This window comes from Cyprinodon variegatus, unplaced genomic scaffold, assembly GCF_000732505.1.
Source record: "Cyprinodon variegatus isolate N-32 unplaced genomic scaffold, C_variegatus-1.0 Scaffold769, whole genome shotgun sequence".
In the NCBI taxonomy this organism is placed as follows: domain Eukaryota; kingdom Metazoa; phylum Chordata; class Actinopteri; order Cyprinodontiformes; family Cyprinodontidae; genus Cyprinodon; species Cyprinodon variegatus.
Genome location: NW_015151222.1, coordinates 237,792 through 253,172, shown reverse-complemented (window position 1 = coordinate 253,172; position 15,381 = coordinate 237,792). Strand labels below are relative to the sequence as shown.

Genomic DNA, 15,381 nt, shown 5'->3' with positions numbered 1-15,381 from the left:
TCCATCCATCCATCCATCCATCCATCCATCCATCCATCCATCCATCCATCCATCCACCAACGTCAGGTTGCATCACAGACTGCCAAGGAGTTGGTGGATGTCTTAGTCCAGGTCTGAGAGGAATTATTTTGATTTGTTTTAAAGGCATTACATCAAAGTTTAATTTTGTGTGTGACTCCAAATCCAGGCTTCCATTGGTTAATAAAATGTAATTTCCGTTACAGATTTTTGTCTGATTTTGTTGTCAGCACATTCAACTTTATACAAAACAAAATATTCAATGAAAACATGTAATCTAGGATGTTATTTAAGTGTTCCTTATTTTTTGAGAAGTGTTTTTTTCTGACACAATAAGTAACTGTAGTAAAACTAATTCCTAAATACCTTTATAAATTCTAAAGAGCTGAAGACTCCATCGTGGCGTTTTTGCTCTCGTCCATCCTTCATAGATCTGATTCAAATCAGATTTTTTTTTTATATTGTTTATATCTATTCAATGCATTTATTAACATATTTACGGTAGTTTTATCACAGGCATATTCCATATTTTAATAATTATGCTCTAAAATTGTTTGTCAGTAAATAAGTAAAGCACATCTAGGGTGTGATTAGATAAAAAACTTCATTAGCATTGATTTATATCCTGTTGTACCAGATCCAGACTGAACTCCTCTTGTCATATTTAATGTTTTTAACAAGCCGTCCTGTTTATCCTTTCAGAGGAGGATTTGTTAAATATTGTTTAGAACATTACTGTGATTCTAACTATTCCTTTTTGTCAGTTGCATTATATTTTAAATTCAAATATAATGTCCAAATACTTCAAATAAGTAATTTTAACCCTTTTCACCACATATTAATATAATCTTAAATAACATTCTATGACTTTAAACTGTCCTCCTGAAATGTAATAAAAGAAATCTACCTATTCCTATACTATGGGAAAATTTTTGTTCATTACTTTCATGTTTTTTGTGAAAGCAGAAAAAAAAACCAAAAAAAACCCCACATATTTTTAACTATTGGAACTTAAATTGTTCTAAAATTCTGGAAAGACCCAAATAGGAATTTAGAGATATAGCTTTTCCTTTTTTATGTATGTTAAAACAAATCAGATGAAAGTTTTGTTGCTAGATAAGGTTTTCCTTTTTGCCTTTTAGTCTAAAATGAGGAAATAGCAGCTTTAATAGCAGCTTGGTGATCTACGTGGAGCCAACATGTCAGCTGGGGCTCCTTCGCTCATGTCACACATGTGGAGAAATGAAAGAGGCGGGGCCAAACCCCATCTGGATGAGAAACATCTGGACGTCTCCCTCTCCCTCTGCTCACATAGAGGCAGAACATGTAGACCTAACCACACAAAGACTGGATTCCTCCCACACAACATGGCTCGGTGCTGGACGCATTTGACCGAGCTCCTGGTCCTCCTGGCAGCCGGTGAGTTCTGCCAGTTGGGAGCTTTTTATCTCTTTTCCTCTGAGTTATTTAAAGACAGCCAGGCTCGGGGGGCTGGATGAGGAGGGGGTCGCTTTGTTTTGGAAAGGGAACAGTTTCCCCTGCCTTTTATTTAATTAAAAGCTTGAGTAAAGTAAACTTTCTTCTTTTTTCAAATTTTATTCAATAAGCAGAATATTTAGAAAATCCTAAAAGTAGGCCTCTGTTAACCTATTTTCAGTCAAGTTTAAAGTTAAAGTGTTGAAGAGTAAAAGTACTGCAGTCAGCATTATGTACTTGATCTGTTAACAGTAACATATTTAACATTCAGGACTTGTAGGCTGGTTTACTTTTCTCTCCTAAATGATCTCTTTACTGGAGCAAAATAAAACATGTTTCCTTTAAAGCGTTTTTTGTTTAATTTATACTTTATCACAGTCTTTGTTTTTTTCATCTTTTCCTGGGGCGTTGCTCACTTTAAAGCTATATCAGAACATGAGATTTCACAATAGAAGGTCCACAAAGCTTTTCCTTATTTCTGTTTATAGCCTTCCGTGTCTAAAAGCAGTAGTTGCCCTCCTACAGATTTTATCCATTCTTGCTTGTTTCTCAAACTTCATTGTTGTGGTTATTCTGATAAAACTGTAGGAAAGAGTGGAAAGGAATGAAGATTCACAGGTATTATTAGAAAAACATGTCTTCAATATTTCAACTCAAAGAGTTTGATTTACAAAAGGAAAGGCTGAGTTCATAAAAGAGGTAAGAATGAACTGAATTTAATTCAATTTAATTCAGTTCAGTTTATTTATGTAGCTCCAATTCACAACACGTCATCTCAAGGAAGTTCACAGTTCACCAGATCATACAATTAAATTGATTCAAAGTTTTCTATCTAAGGAAAACCAGTTGATTGCATCGACTCATTGACTCGAATGCAATCCCTCACACTAAGCATACCTGTAGTGACAGTGGAGAGAAAAAACTCTGTATTAACAGGAAGAAACCTCCAGCAGAACCAGGCTCAGTGTGAGCGGCCATTTGCCGAGGCTGACTGGGGGTTCAAGAACACTTGAGATACAAAAAGCAACTTTAAAAGACGGCCTCGTCCAGGAAACACACAGCCAGGCAGACGAGGATGAAGAGAGCACATCCAGAGAAACAGGACAGCACTGAAAAACGATCTCCAACATCTATAAACCATGGTGTTGATGGTAGCAGCACAGCTGATATTTCTCTCCTGGATGGAGTCACAGCCAAACAGGAACAGCAAGGCAAAGCTACTATGAGAAAAAGCAGAGAGAGCATAACGTTAGAGATGAACTAACAGATTCTGCAGAATGGGAGAATAGAGATAGAATGAAGCAGAATGATGAAAAAGGGGTCCCTATTTCCTCCAGCAGTCTAAGCTATAGATATACCAGCATAACTATAGAGATAGTTCAGGATAACCTAAGCCTACCCTTAAAAATAGATAGGGTGTAAAACTGGTGGTTGGTTCCACAGGAGAGGAGCCATTCTACTTTTAGAAATTCTAGGAACCACTAGTGAACCGGCAGATTGAGAGCAAAGTGCTCTATCAGGGACTTCAACGAGTAGGAGCTGTTGGTTCTGTCCAATCAGCTTTTATCCAGGTGCTCTAAACCTTGACTGCCATCTGTCAGGGCAAATGCCCATGAACTTTGGAAAGCAAGAAAAGAAAAACAAGATTTAATAATGACCAGAACCTGAACAAGAACTGATCGGATAAAACTACATAAATTAGGTAAATGTACTTTAATCATTCAATAATTTGTTGTAATTAAAGATTTGTTATTGTCTTCGGATGAAAAAATGAATGAAAGTGCAGTAGATCTACCAACGTTAAGGTGTGGGAATGATATAGTCAGACAAGCAAAACCAGACTAAAAAAACAGCTTTAAGTTGATCATTGAGTGAACCAGACCACTAGTTGTTTTCCTTTAGTGGCAATAAATTCCCCCAGGTTACAATAATGGACACTCGAACTTGTACACTGCTCTGTTCTTTGCAGATATATATATTTTTTATTCAGCTATATTGGGAAATCTCTTTTCTTTTTCTTTTCTCCCTCTACTTCTCGAGCAGTGTCTTCTGCAGTCTATGGATGAAAGGCAGAGTGCGCCCTGGACAGGTCGCTGTCTATCACAGGGCAGAGGCACTGTCATGGACACACACCTGAGGGCCATTTAGAGACACCAGTTAGCCTTAACAGTCATGTTTTTGGGATGTGGGAGGAAGCCAATGTTCCTGGAGAGAACCCAAGCACAGATGCAAGACCCTAGGTCTGCTGATGAGGATTCTCAGTCATCCAGGTCATAGTCATTCCGTAAAAATTTAAAAACAATCCACTGGACTTGGTTTCCAAGGTTTCTGGAGGGGAAGCGAAATGTCTTAAACCTTGGAAACCAAGTCCAGGGGATTGTTTTTAAACTTTTACGGACGACCATAGGTCAACAATCAAACTAAGGACCTTCTTGCTGCAAGGCAACGGTGTTACAAACTGCCTCACAGTGCAGCCCTGATCTTAGGCCCCGTCCACACGAAGTCAAAACGAACACGAAACGCTGATATTTTCCAAAAGGTTTGTCGTAAAGACGGAGACGTAAAATAAATGTGATCGTCCACACGAATGCATGAAAACGCTGCAAAATGTATGCCAGGCCTGTAAGTGGCGCTGTGGTGCCAAAGCAAAAATAAGCGACGAAATGTTGGGCATGTGCACTAATATTTATACATGGTTGCCCTGCGGGTCCATTTTCGTGGTTCAGTCAAATTCAGGTGCTGAACTATGTCTTCAATATTGCTCTGTTCTTCCTGGAGATATTCCAGAAGAAGAAGATTCTGTTGTAAGCCCGACAGCAGGGTGAGTAGCATTAGCAGCAACCATTCAACACAGTACGGCGCCATTGTTGTTGTGATACTGTGTCGCGCATGCGTGTTTAGAGGCGACGCTATGATGCATGCGTGTAAAAAAAAATGCGGTTAGAGCTTAAAGATGGAAACGCGAAAACGGCGTTTCAGAATCTTCCCACTCTGAAGGCTGAATAAAAAAAAGATTGTTTACAGACCCCGAAACGCCGGCTTCATGTGGATGAGAGGCTGGTTTGGTGAAAAATTTGTGTGTTTAGGCCAGGGTTCGGCTTTGTGTGGACGGGGCATAAGATATCACATATTTCTAAAAGCCACCTTTGCTTATTTCCCCAGAAAACCTGCAGAACATCAAGATATTTTGGCCTTTTACTGTAGATGTTTTAAATCAGCAGCTACTCTCCCATTAAAAACCCTGTTAGTGCAGATTTTACCCAGATTCTTTCATATTGTTGAGTCATGAAAAAACAGATTTTTTTTATGTTGTTTTTGTGACCTCCATCATAAGTCTGGGATCTGCTTCTGGAGTAATTTTGGTTGGTCAGCCACACCTAAGAAGGTTTTAAACTATTCCATATTATTTCTATTGACTGATAATACATCTCATTGTGGCTGGAGTCCAGTGGTCTTAGAGATGACTTTGTAAACAATGCCAGGCTGATGTCAGTGACTGTTTTATCCACTCTTGACTCTTTTTGTTTATTAAGGTATAATATGTGTCTTTTTAACAACTTTTTCTTTTTAACTTTTAACCTATTTTTGTTGTTAGACAGGTTATATTTTAGCTATTTTTATGACATTACATGTCTTTCAATACTCTGTTCACCTAACTTTTTTTTTGCACATCAACTCATAGTTAATCCTTCTACCCCCAAATTAAATTAAATCCAATTTATTTACACAGCCTGTCTTCATTTCTGGTTCTTTGTCCTGTTACAGGCCAAGTCTGTGGGAGAGCAAATACTTTATCACAGCATTGTCTCCACAATCTATGGTGTCAGATTATCATAGGCAGTCTTTTAACATAAAGCTTTTTGTTACACAGTTTTATTTAATAAAATAACAATTAGCAGTGACAGATCATCACTGCTACAGTGGGGCTCTGTTAGCTAGCTAGTCTGGAATTTCTAATCACAGCAAAATGATAAGATGAAATAACTCTGTTGCCTATCAAATGTCCTCAGATGGATACATAAAAATTACAAGGCAGAGCTAAAAAAACAGTGTTACTAAAAAGAAAAAAACTGAAATATTTTTAATGCACGTCTAACCGTTCCATTAAAAAAAAAAAACATTAAAAAGTGAACAAATTAATTAAATAAGATCCTGAATTATATAAGCAGTGATTAACTGAAGTATTCCTTATTCATAAAAGTCCCAGCAGAGACAACAAAGGAATGTTCATGCCTGTTTTTCTTTATATTGATGATAGATAATTAGTTAAGTTAACCCTCAACAACATGACTGCATGTTGTTTCATAGTTAGTGGCTCCATTATGGTTCACTTACATTTGTTTCTGTTGGAACTGAGCAATAAATCCAAGGTTACTAAAGTTTCATTTATATCGTAATTTGGTGCTTTTAATGTCACACCCATTTAACCACTTGCTCAGGACAAAAAAAAAAAACACAAACAAAACAGACTGAATGCTGGGAAACTGCATAGTTTGGTGGTGTGGCCACACCCCTTGTTCCAGTATCAGCGGGGCGTGGCGTCCTCTCAGGGCTGGACACAGCTTTTAGCCTGGTGCATATTGATCCCCAACTAATGAAAATCCCCAAGAGATCCAGCAGACCACCGTGGGGGTGTAAACCTGATATCTACTGAGGGTACAGAACATGCTAACATTACTCAAGCAGTCTATAAAGACCCACCCCCTTCTTGATAGATTGTCCTAAAATGTCTGATCAGCCTCACTCACTTATTGCTTTGCTGTAAAGATGCTACCTTATATCCAACTCTACAGCTTCCCACACCATGATGGTGGGTCTCTGCAGCAGTAGGGTCCATCTAACCTGAATTTGGCAACAAGCGGGCACACTAGTCATCTGTGGGTTGAAGAAGCAAGATTTTAGGGGGAAATGTCTTATAGTTCCACTCCTCATCCACTCTGGCTTTCTGGTGACCACACCACTGGATGTTAATGGAAGCCAAACATGCAACATTCCCATCTCTGATGAGCATGTTTGCAAAGTTAGGTCTAAAATCAAACTAATGTTAGTGTTTCTATGAAGTGAATTTTGTTCCATTATTGTTTCAAGCAAACAACACGCTTGTAAATAAAGCTTTGACAAAAAACCAATTTAGAAATAAAACTGAAAAATATCTGGATGAAAAAAAGGTTTGGAGAGGAACTTTGGTGTTTTCTCAATATAAATATATATATATATATATATATATATATATATATATATATATATATATATATATATATATATATATTTGAATTTTTATATGCTATTCTTTTACATAATTTTTTATTTTAGGTTTTCAAAATTTGTTTTCAGATATTCTATTTTCTTTTTTGTTACCCTCTCGAATAAGGACAGAGATGTGTTTCTGTATAGATTGGTCTGTATGGATGAAAATATAAAATTTGTAAAAAAAAAAAGAAAACGTAACACATAAAGTTTGAACAAATACAAACAGGAAATATCACATGAAAAAATAACCAAAAAATAAATTTAAAAATCCAAGACAAAAAACAACATTACTCTCAAAACATCTTTTAAGTCATTTTTTTCTTTTAAAGTTTAATGTCTTGATTCCATTTTTTTCATATTTTTTAATTTTCATTTTTTTTCTTTTTATTTACAATCACAAAATAGTCAAATAATGCAACATAATTCAGTCTGTAGTTTTTAAACTGTAACAGTTTTTAGGTCGACTAACTGGTGCTTTTGAGTCCATTCGTGCTTCGGTGAGAAAAGCCTCCTGACTGTAGAAATGTAGGATCCTCCATTCAATGTACGGTTCATCCTTAAAAGCCCTGCATTATCTCACATCTAACAAAGAGCAAGTATGTGTGTGTATGAAATGCCACTTGTAGAGAAGAAGCGCAGAGAGGATTTCTTGGCTCTCTTTAAGACGCTGGAGAGGACAGAGCCTGGCACTAAAAGTTAATCTGGGTTCATGTGTTTTGGAGTTTGTTTTTTTTATCGCAACTCTTTAACACAGAACTGAAAGGCTACAAAATTAAACAAACAGATAAAACAGGTACATAGAGAGTAACAAAAACAAAAAAAAGTCTGAATAGTGTTTATAACCAGTAATTTATTCAACATAACATTTAATGATGAATAAACCTTTTTATTCTTTGTTTACTTTGAAGGATAATTTCCAATCTATTTTACTGATGAAAGATGTAGATCTTTCTCATATTGGCTTAGCCTCAAATGTTCCTGTTTGGCTGTGACACCACCCTGGAGAGAAATATCAGCTGTGCTGCTGCCATCAACACCTTTGCTTATAGATGTTTGAGATTAGCCTGTTTTTCGGACAGGCAGACACATGTTGGACCCAGAGGAGTACAGGAGCGGACTGTCACTTGGTTTTCCAGATGAAGACTTGAACGGATCGTGTGGAGATTTTCCCCTACTCAGTGTGAACTCGGTAAATCCTTCCAGGGAGAGAAGGACCAGGCTATCCAGTTACACAGGAAGGCTTCCTGCCGAAGAGCAAAGACAAAAAACGAGATAAGACTCAAAGAAACAATGCTAAGGTTTAGACTCTGCTAATCTCAGCTCAGCTAGAGTACCCAAAACTGAAAAACACTCTGGCGTCGAGTTAGTGACAGCCCGCTGCTCAAGTACTCCTCCGGTAATGACCCAACGAGCCGCAGGTGTGCAGGGAGACCCAACGAGGACAGGGCACCACCTGGTGGTGGAGAGAGGAAAACACACAAACAACCCACACAAACTGGAATCCTAACAAGGAGAAGTTAAAATCAAATGCTGAAGTCACTAAAAAAAACTACATTAGGCGTGTTTCCATAGTTTTTGCAGATGTTTGGACTCATACTGCACTGCATTTCATGAACCCTAAGGCTTTAAATTTTTCTGTTGTTCAAACAATCTACATCATATCACTTCAATGTTCTCTCCCTCTGGTCTTCCAGGTGCTGTCCACTCTTTAGGAGCATATGTGTTGTGTAAGTGGTGCGATGCTTCCACACCTCGGTGCAAAGACCACATCTGTTTCAGCAACTGCAACCTGACCTCCACCTGCGAATCTGATACAGAAATCTGTGTTTCTATTTGGTGAGGCTCTTCAGTACTCTGCACTGTGCCGTATTTTTCCCCCACACACTTATTTTAAGCCTTATTCAGTAATATCCCTTCACTGAGTGTCTATAAACCCCAAACCACGTCTCAAACATGTTTTCTGATGTTGAGCTTAATATTCCTTGGCAAGGTTTTTTTTTTTTTTTTTTCTGTATGTTTGACCACTCTTCTTCATTAAGTGGTTTGGTTAACGTGTTTGGAGTTTTTTGTTCAGCTTTGGTAGACCAGCTTTAAATCCACTTATTCCAAAAACAGTTGGAAAAACACTGAGTTCCTTTCTGAACACCAAGTTTTGTCCAACCTGTCAGTTATTGGTTTGAAATGACAATAGTGGAGCAATAGTTTTTTTGTGCCAATAAAGACTGGTATCCTTGGGGGGTCTGAATGGTTCTCATCCAATCTGGCAATTTGCTTTCATTGTCATGATTTTATCAAGAGCTCGGACCCACATGCAGAGAAACCATTACAGAGAGACCAGGGTAAAAGTTTAACAGGTTTATTGAGAAGCTTGTGGAGATTCCAGTATTGCTCTGAGCACTGCTCAACCGGAACTGAAAGGTGAGGGGAAGACACTGCGGTTAGTTCGGGTTCAGTGGGAAAATTGATTCTCGAACTTGAAGAGGAGAAAAGGTTCGCAGACTCACGTTTCCAGAAAAGTGATTGACTCTTTGACTCCGGTCGGTGTGGGGTGTTCCAGTGTTTGTCTCATTCGGTGGAGGGCGGACAGGGTTTACCCAGAATGCGGTTGTTTGTAGGAGAACGGAGAAACTGACTGCCACTGAGATGTCCTGCGGTACTTGAACGGACTGTGGTGCAGATTAATCCCTTGCTCAGTGTGAAACTCAAACGATCCCTTGGAGAAAAGTGGATCCAGACCTCTAGTTTGAATCCCCAGCTCAGTTTGAGGCTGAGTTGATCCTTCCAGGGAGAGAAGGTCCGAAACTTCCAGTTTGCAGGATGACTTCCTGCCGAGAGGCAAAGACAAAAATAGCAAGATTAAAACTCAGGTTGACAAAAAACTCAGTTTGACTGAGCAAAACTCAGCTTGGCTAGAGTACCCAAAACCACCAAACACCCTTTGCAGGTGTGTGAGGAGGTGAATCCGGACCAGGCGCTGCCTGGTGGAGGAAGGAAGACAAACACACAAAACACAAACCACACAGACAGGATTCCTAACATTCATCAGAAAATATTGGAATTTGGTTGCCGCACAGGAGACAACACATTCAAACAACTTTTAGTTATTTTAGAAAAAGATCTCATTATCTAGATATATTGAGAAATGACCTTTTCCAGCTTATTAACAAATTCCATTTCAGGAAACTTTTAACTAAAACCAAAACCTAATCACAGAAATTAGAATCATTAACAAGCTTAAGCTGACTTAAGGTACAACACATTCTACAAAGTTCAGGTTTATAATTTTCAAATATTTATTCAAATGTGTATATATTCAGAGGTGGTTGGTACATTTACTCATTTAAATTACTTGAGTGAGTTTTCGAAATTATTGTAGTTTTGGGAGTAGTTTTACTTTTCTATACATTTTACTTTTACTTAAGTAATGTTATTGTGGGTGTATTGCTATCAAATCACAAGAAAATTGTTGATATTTCCAGTTGAAGAGCTTTTTCCTATCCTACCATATCCTACCAAATGCTTACCTATTTTAAAGATTGGTTTTATATGTTTATTTCAAAGTTGATATGAAACAGTGTTTCTTCTGCACAGATGTATTATTTTTAAATTGTAGTATTTATATGTGTTTTTGTTTTATCTTATAAATTGAAATACTAGAATTTCAACATAATTGTCTGTCTGATTAGAAAATGTTAAACATTAAATTAGATGTCACAAGTCAACAATTACTCGGGACCAGAGAGGAAATCACTTATTAGGCTGGTATTCATCTACATCATAAATTAATCTTATCTCATGACTAAAACTTTAAATAACCAACCTCATTGTATTCTGATGCTTATTGAAATTTGTATAAGCATGTTTGCTTTTATATTGCTTCTTCTAGCAGCTTTAATAAAGGGACTAAATAAATAGCAACCGAATAATTTTATTCCCTCTGTGGTAAAATTCTGGTGTGTCTGTGTCAAAACTAATATGCAGCCTGAAGCATATTTATCAAGTGTTTGTGCACATTAGTAAAAAACAGAAACAAATGTGTAAATATATACCATGAGTGTACAAAGCAGTTCAGCCTTTACTAAAAATGGAGGACTAAGAATTTTCACCAGCATTTCAAGATAAGGTAAAAACTGCACAACTTTGTTTTTATTGGTGATTACTGTATATGAAAAAAAAAAAAAAAAAAAAAATTAAGAATAGCCTCTAAGTGTTTAAATGGCCAACTAAAAGTCCAGGTCTGGGCTTTCACTAGGCAATGAAAACAGTCTGTTGCCAGTTATTGGAAATGCATGACTGCAGTTTTTGGCCCCAAGGTTAAACACTAGATCATTGTTTTCATTTACTCTAAGCTGGTGTTTGTCTTGTCTAGATTGTTTATGTTATAATTTACTTATAGTGTTTAAAAAAGATGGAATAAAAATACCTTTTGTAGCGTTGAGGAACACCAAAATGGAGCACTTATTTTTTTCTCCATTTGCACCAGTCCAAACAGCCAGAGAATAAAAACAGCTCCACTTAGCTTCTTCACCATGGTGTTGACCAGCATAATCAATCACACAACTGACTATCATAAGAAGATGAAATAAAGCTGAAGTTCGGTCATTTGAGATTGTTTGTCCTGTTTATACGCATGCAAAGTAAAAGAAAACCGACTTTGTTTAGATAACGATCTTACACAGGGATTCCCTAGCCTGCCCTTTTTCCTCATTTCCTGCTTAAGCCAGTCCAGATCACCAGGGCTTCCCACAGAAAAGTGGAGATAAGAAGGAGCTAAGAGCAAAAATAGAGAACCTAAAATGAAGAGTTTATCTTGACAGCATAAAGAAATCTTTCTCAGAGGATATACATCACAATTTGATTTTGATTTAAATTTGATTTTAAGTGTTTCTAAAGAAATATGTAGGCCTATATGTTTGATTCTCACTGGATTTACATTGACATCTACTGAAAAGGCTGTTGCACTATTTATTATTTATCTCAACATTGTCCTTTTTACCCTCTTGTTCATGATTACCTTTTATATATTTGTCAAATTAATTTCTTAGTTTAGATAGCTTTGGAGGCCATTGTACAGTGCAAAGCATATATAGCACATATTTCAGTCAGCATATTGAAGAAGTGACTGTTTAACTTTTTGGACACAGTTTTGATATTTTTGCTTTGGTTCTAGAGCTTTTATTATATAACTCGCACATTACATACCCCTCACATTGCACCTTAGCATGTTCTTGGTCTGAATGAGGCTTTAATGTATACCTCTAACAGGATTCTAAATTAATATGGATTAAAATTGCATTAGCATGATTTATCGTTTTAAATAAACAACGTCAGTTTATCTTTTTTATAGCAATTATAGTCATTTTGAAAAGAAATTTCATTTTAAAGCTGTTGGAAGTCACATGAAGATGTTTTCTACACTTGCAGGAGGAAGACAAATGACTCAGTGAAGGTGCAAACGATGTGCCATGACCCCAAAGTGCCCCTAGATGGCGTTGACCCAGCATTGTTGCTGAATTTCACCTCCAGAAAATGTGCCATGGTCCATCAGCCTTCAGTGAAAGGGACCATGATGGTCTGTGGATGCCAAGGCGAAGAGGAATGTAATGACAGGCTCATCTTTAGCAAGGGATTCAGTGGTGAGCAATGGATGAAGGGAATATCGCTTAATGAATGTAGCAGGAAAGGAAAAGAATTTTAATGATTGTACATAATTGGTGTGATACTGGATAAATTAATTTGTAAAAAAGATTGAAGGACCATAACCAAAAAGATAAAACATGGAATGGCAATTTTCCTTGATAGATTCACTTCTATTGTGTCTACAGGTTTCTCTGGGTTGCAAAATAAGGATGTGATTGGAGTGGTAGTCATCAGTTTGGTACCTCTCGTCCTCATAGTCATAGTGGCCACTGCTGCCTTCTATTTCTACCGGATACGCCGCCATGATTGGCCTTCCAAACCCACACCAGAGCTCTATCAGGCCTTGGCCGTACCACACGGTGGACCAGTGCCAAGAGACGAAGGAGGAGAAAAAAGACGAGAGGATCTTGATATCGAACAGGAGGATTTTCATACCAAAGAGCTGAGTCTAAGAAATGACATCAGTTATAGGTCAGATTTGCAAAGGGATGACCTCCTGTCCATCAAACTGGATCAAATGGTGGGGAAGGGACGCTTTGCTGAGGTGTGGAGGGCACGGCAGCTGCACAGTGAGAAAGGGGGAGTCAACCGGTATAAAACTGTGGCTGTAAAGGTGTTCCCGAGTAAGGAATATGCCTCTTGGAAAAACGAGTGCTCTATCTTCTCTGACTCTACGCTGCACCATGACAACTTAGTTCAGTTCCTTGGAGCCGAAGAGATACCAAGTAGCACTCTCCAAACCTACTGGTTGGTCTTGGCCTACTACAGCCTTGGAAATCTGCAGGACTTCCTTACGTCTAACATAGTAAGCTGGGAGGAGCTGATTGCCTTGGCAGGTTGCATTGCCAAAGGATTAGCTCACCTTCACAGTGACACAACAACCAATGGAATACCAAAGGTAAACTTAAATTATGAACTCTTGATACCATGACCTACAGAGAGGCTATTCAATGATAATCTTTTGTTGTGCAAGAAAATAGTCTATTAAAAGTCGAAAAACCAGGTTGATCTGGATCTGTGAACAAGGATTAGTGATCTAAAACTTTACCATTGATCTTCTGGGCCAAAAGAAATGTGAGCTAATACCATGAGAAACCATCACCACAAGTACAATTACATTAGGCCAGGCTCATTTATTTTACCTGTTTGTTTAAAGTAAGGTAAAAAAAAAAAAAAAGGGTGATTAGGTGTCTTTAGGATAAAGGTGATTAGGAATGGCTGGTGATTGTGTCTTATTTGTGCTGCTGTAGGTACCTGTTGCCCATCGTGACATAAAGAGCAGCAATGTTGTGGTAAAGAACAGAAAGGAGTGCGCCCTGTGTGACTTTGGTCTTGCTTTGCGGCTTGATCTCTCCCTAACAGTAGATGACTATGCCAACAGTGGACAGGTAAGTGTGCAGATTAGGATGTTTTTGTGGTAAATTGTGACTCAAAACAGTGCATCCCCTGTATGCTACTTATTTTATCAAAGATTCTGAAGGTCAAATTAAAACTACTTGATCTACTGATGTGATTATTGTGCCTTTCTTGTCACACTGTCTTGTGGTAACTTTGCTAATCCTTTAAACCACTCATGACTGATGCTCTGCAAATAAATAGCCAAAGTGTACATTTCTTTTATATATTCAAAAAAGTTCTAGTAGCTCTGAAATAGTAAGCCCCATTCTTATTTCAATATCAAGGCCAGAAGAGCCACACCCTGCAGTACCAACCAAAGATGTTTTATTACTCATGCTAACTCTTAAAGAGCCTCAGGTGTTACATCTGCACTTGGTTGTTTCCTTACATTCTGTAAAATTTCCCCTATTGAACATTTTATGTAATTCAATGTCTAGTTTCGATCTGAAAAATAGATTTGAGCTTCGAAATACAATGTTAAAGCCTCACAACTTCTCCTGACATCAGTGCAATAATATGCACAATTTGGAGCTGTGTGTTTTTCTTCCCAGATGGCAGATTGATACCAAAGCTTCTCTGCAAAATACCCGATCATGGCAATGTACTTATTAGTTTGGAGATAGCTAATAGGTTGTTGCAGGTGCTTTATCAGATCAATTTGGTTGACGGAGAGCAGCATCAGTACCAACACTGTTACAAGAAATTTCTTGGAGAACTGCCAGCTAAGTGTGGTCATAAGCGTGTGGACATGGGTATCCATTTTTCAAATTCTCTTATAACAAATCCTTGCCAGAGTGTGTGAGTTCTATGCTGCATATTGATTAAGCTAAAGCTTGCTACCAGGTACCTCTACTGTTGCACCTTACTTGCTCCCTCCACATGAAGAACCGAAATCCCACCAAATACGCTTTATGCATACTTGATACAATTAGGTAACTCCCATAATTCTTTTTATCTAGGTAGGAACAGCACGATACATGGCCCCTGAGGTACTCGAATCCAGAGTGAACCTGGAGGACCTCGAGGCCTTTAAACAGATGGATGTGTACTCCATGGCTATGGTCCTTTGGGAGATGGCTTCTCGGTGTGATGTCATTGGAGGTAGGTGAATACCTACAGTGCATTCCTGTTTATCAGAGACACAGAAGCATGATGTGAATTTTTAGAGAGAGGATATTTTAGTTCTTTATGTCAAAGTTCAGTAAGAGACCAGAAAATTTAAACAGGCATCACCAATCAACACCTTGTGATAATCAACTCCAGTCCTCAAAGATGCCTGCTTAGATTTATAACTTTTAGAACTATAAACATACAATGGAACATTTATTATTACTTTGCTCCAATGTCACCTTGATAGATATTTGGACACAGACTTTCACTTTGTCATAATCTGCACTGCTCACTAAGAGAAATTTAGCTAAAATATTAAGAGAAATGTGCATGAAGAATTTTTATAAAATATTTTGTTAATAGTAATATATTTTCATATCTTCTTAGTTTCTAAAAATATGGTGCCTTCCAAAAAAAGTTAAACCACATTCCACTGGACTTTGTTTCCAAGTTTGAAGACATTTCGCCTCCCATCCAGGAAGCCTTTTG

General features: G+C 37.8%; 1 protein-coding gene across 1 annotated transcript; it reads left to right on the top strand.

The window, feature by feature from the left end:
* Positions 1 to 1,301: 1,301 nt before the first annotated feature.
* On the top strand, positions 1,302 to 14,915 carry LOC107098322 (TGF-beta receptor type-2-like). Its single transcript, XM_015395948.1, has 6 exons — positions 1,302 to 1,437; positions 8,439 to 8,580; positions 12,169 to 12,380; positions 12,570 to 13,282; positions 13,635 to 13,772; positions 14,742 to 14,915. Exons 1-6 carry the CDS (start codon positions 1,386 to 1,388, stop codon positions 14,889 to 14,891), a joined length of 1,407 nt encoding a protein of 468 aa, XP_015251434.1. The 5' UTR covers positions 1,302 to 1,385; the 3' UTR covers positions 14,892 to 14,915.
* Positions 14,916 to 15,381: the final 466 nt, after the last annotated feature.

Coding starts and splice junctions, on each gene's coding strand:
- LOC107098322 (XM_015395948.1), top strand. CDS start 1,386: ATGGCTCGGTGCTGGACGCATTTGACCGAGCTCCTGGTCCTCCTGGCA. Junction 13,283..13,634: donor CAACCAATGGAATACCAAAG/GTAAACTTAAAT, acceptor GTGCTGCTGTAG/GTACCTGTTGCCCATCGTGA. Junction 13,773..14,741: donor ACTATGCCAACAGTGGACAG/GTAAGTGTGCAG, acceptor CTTTTTATCTAG/GTAGGAACAGCACGATACAT.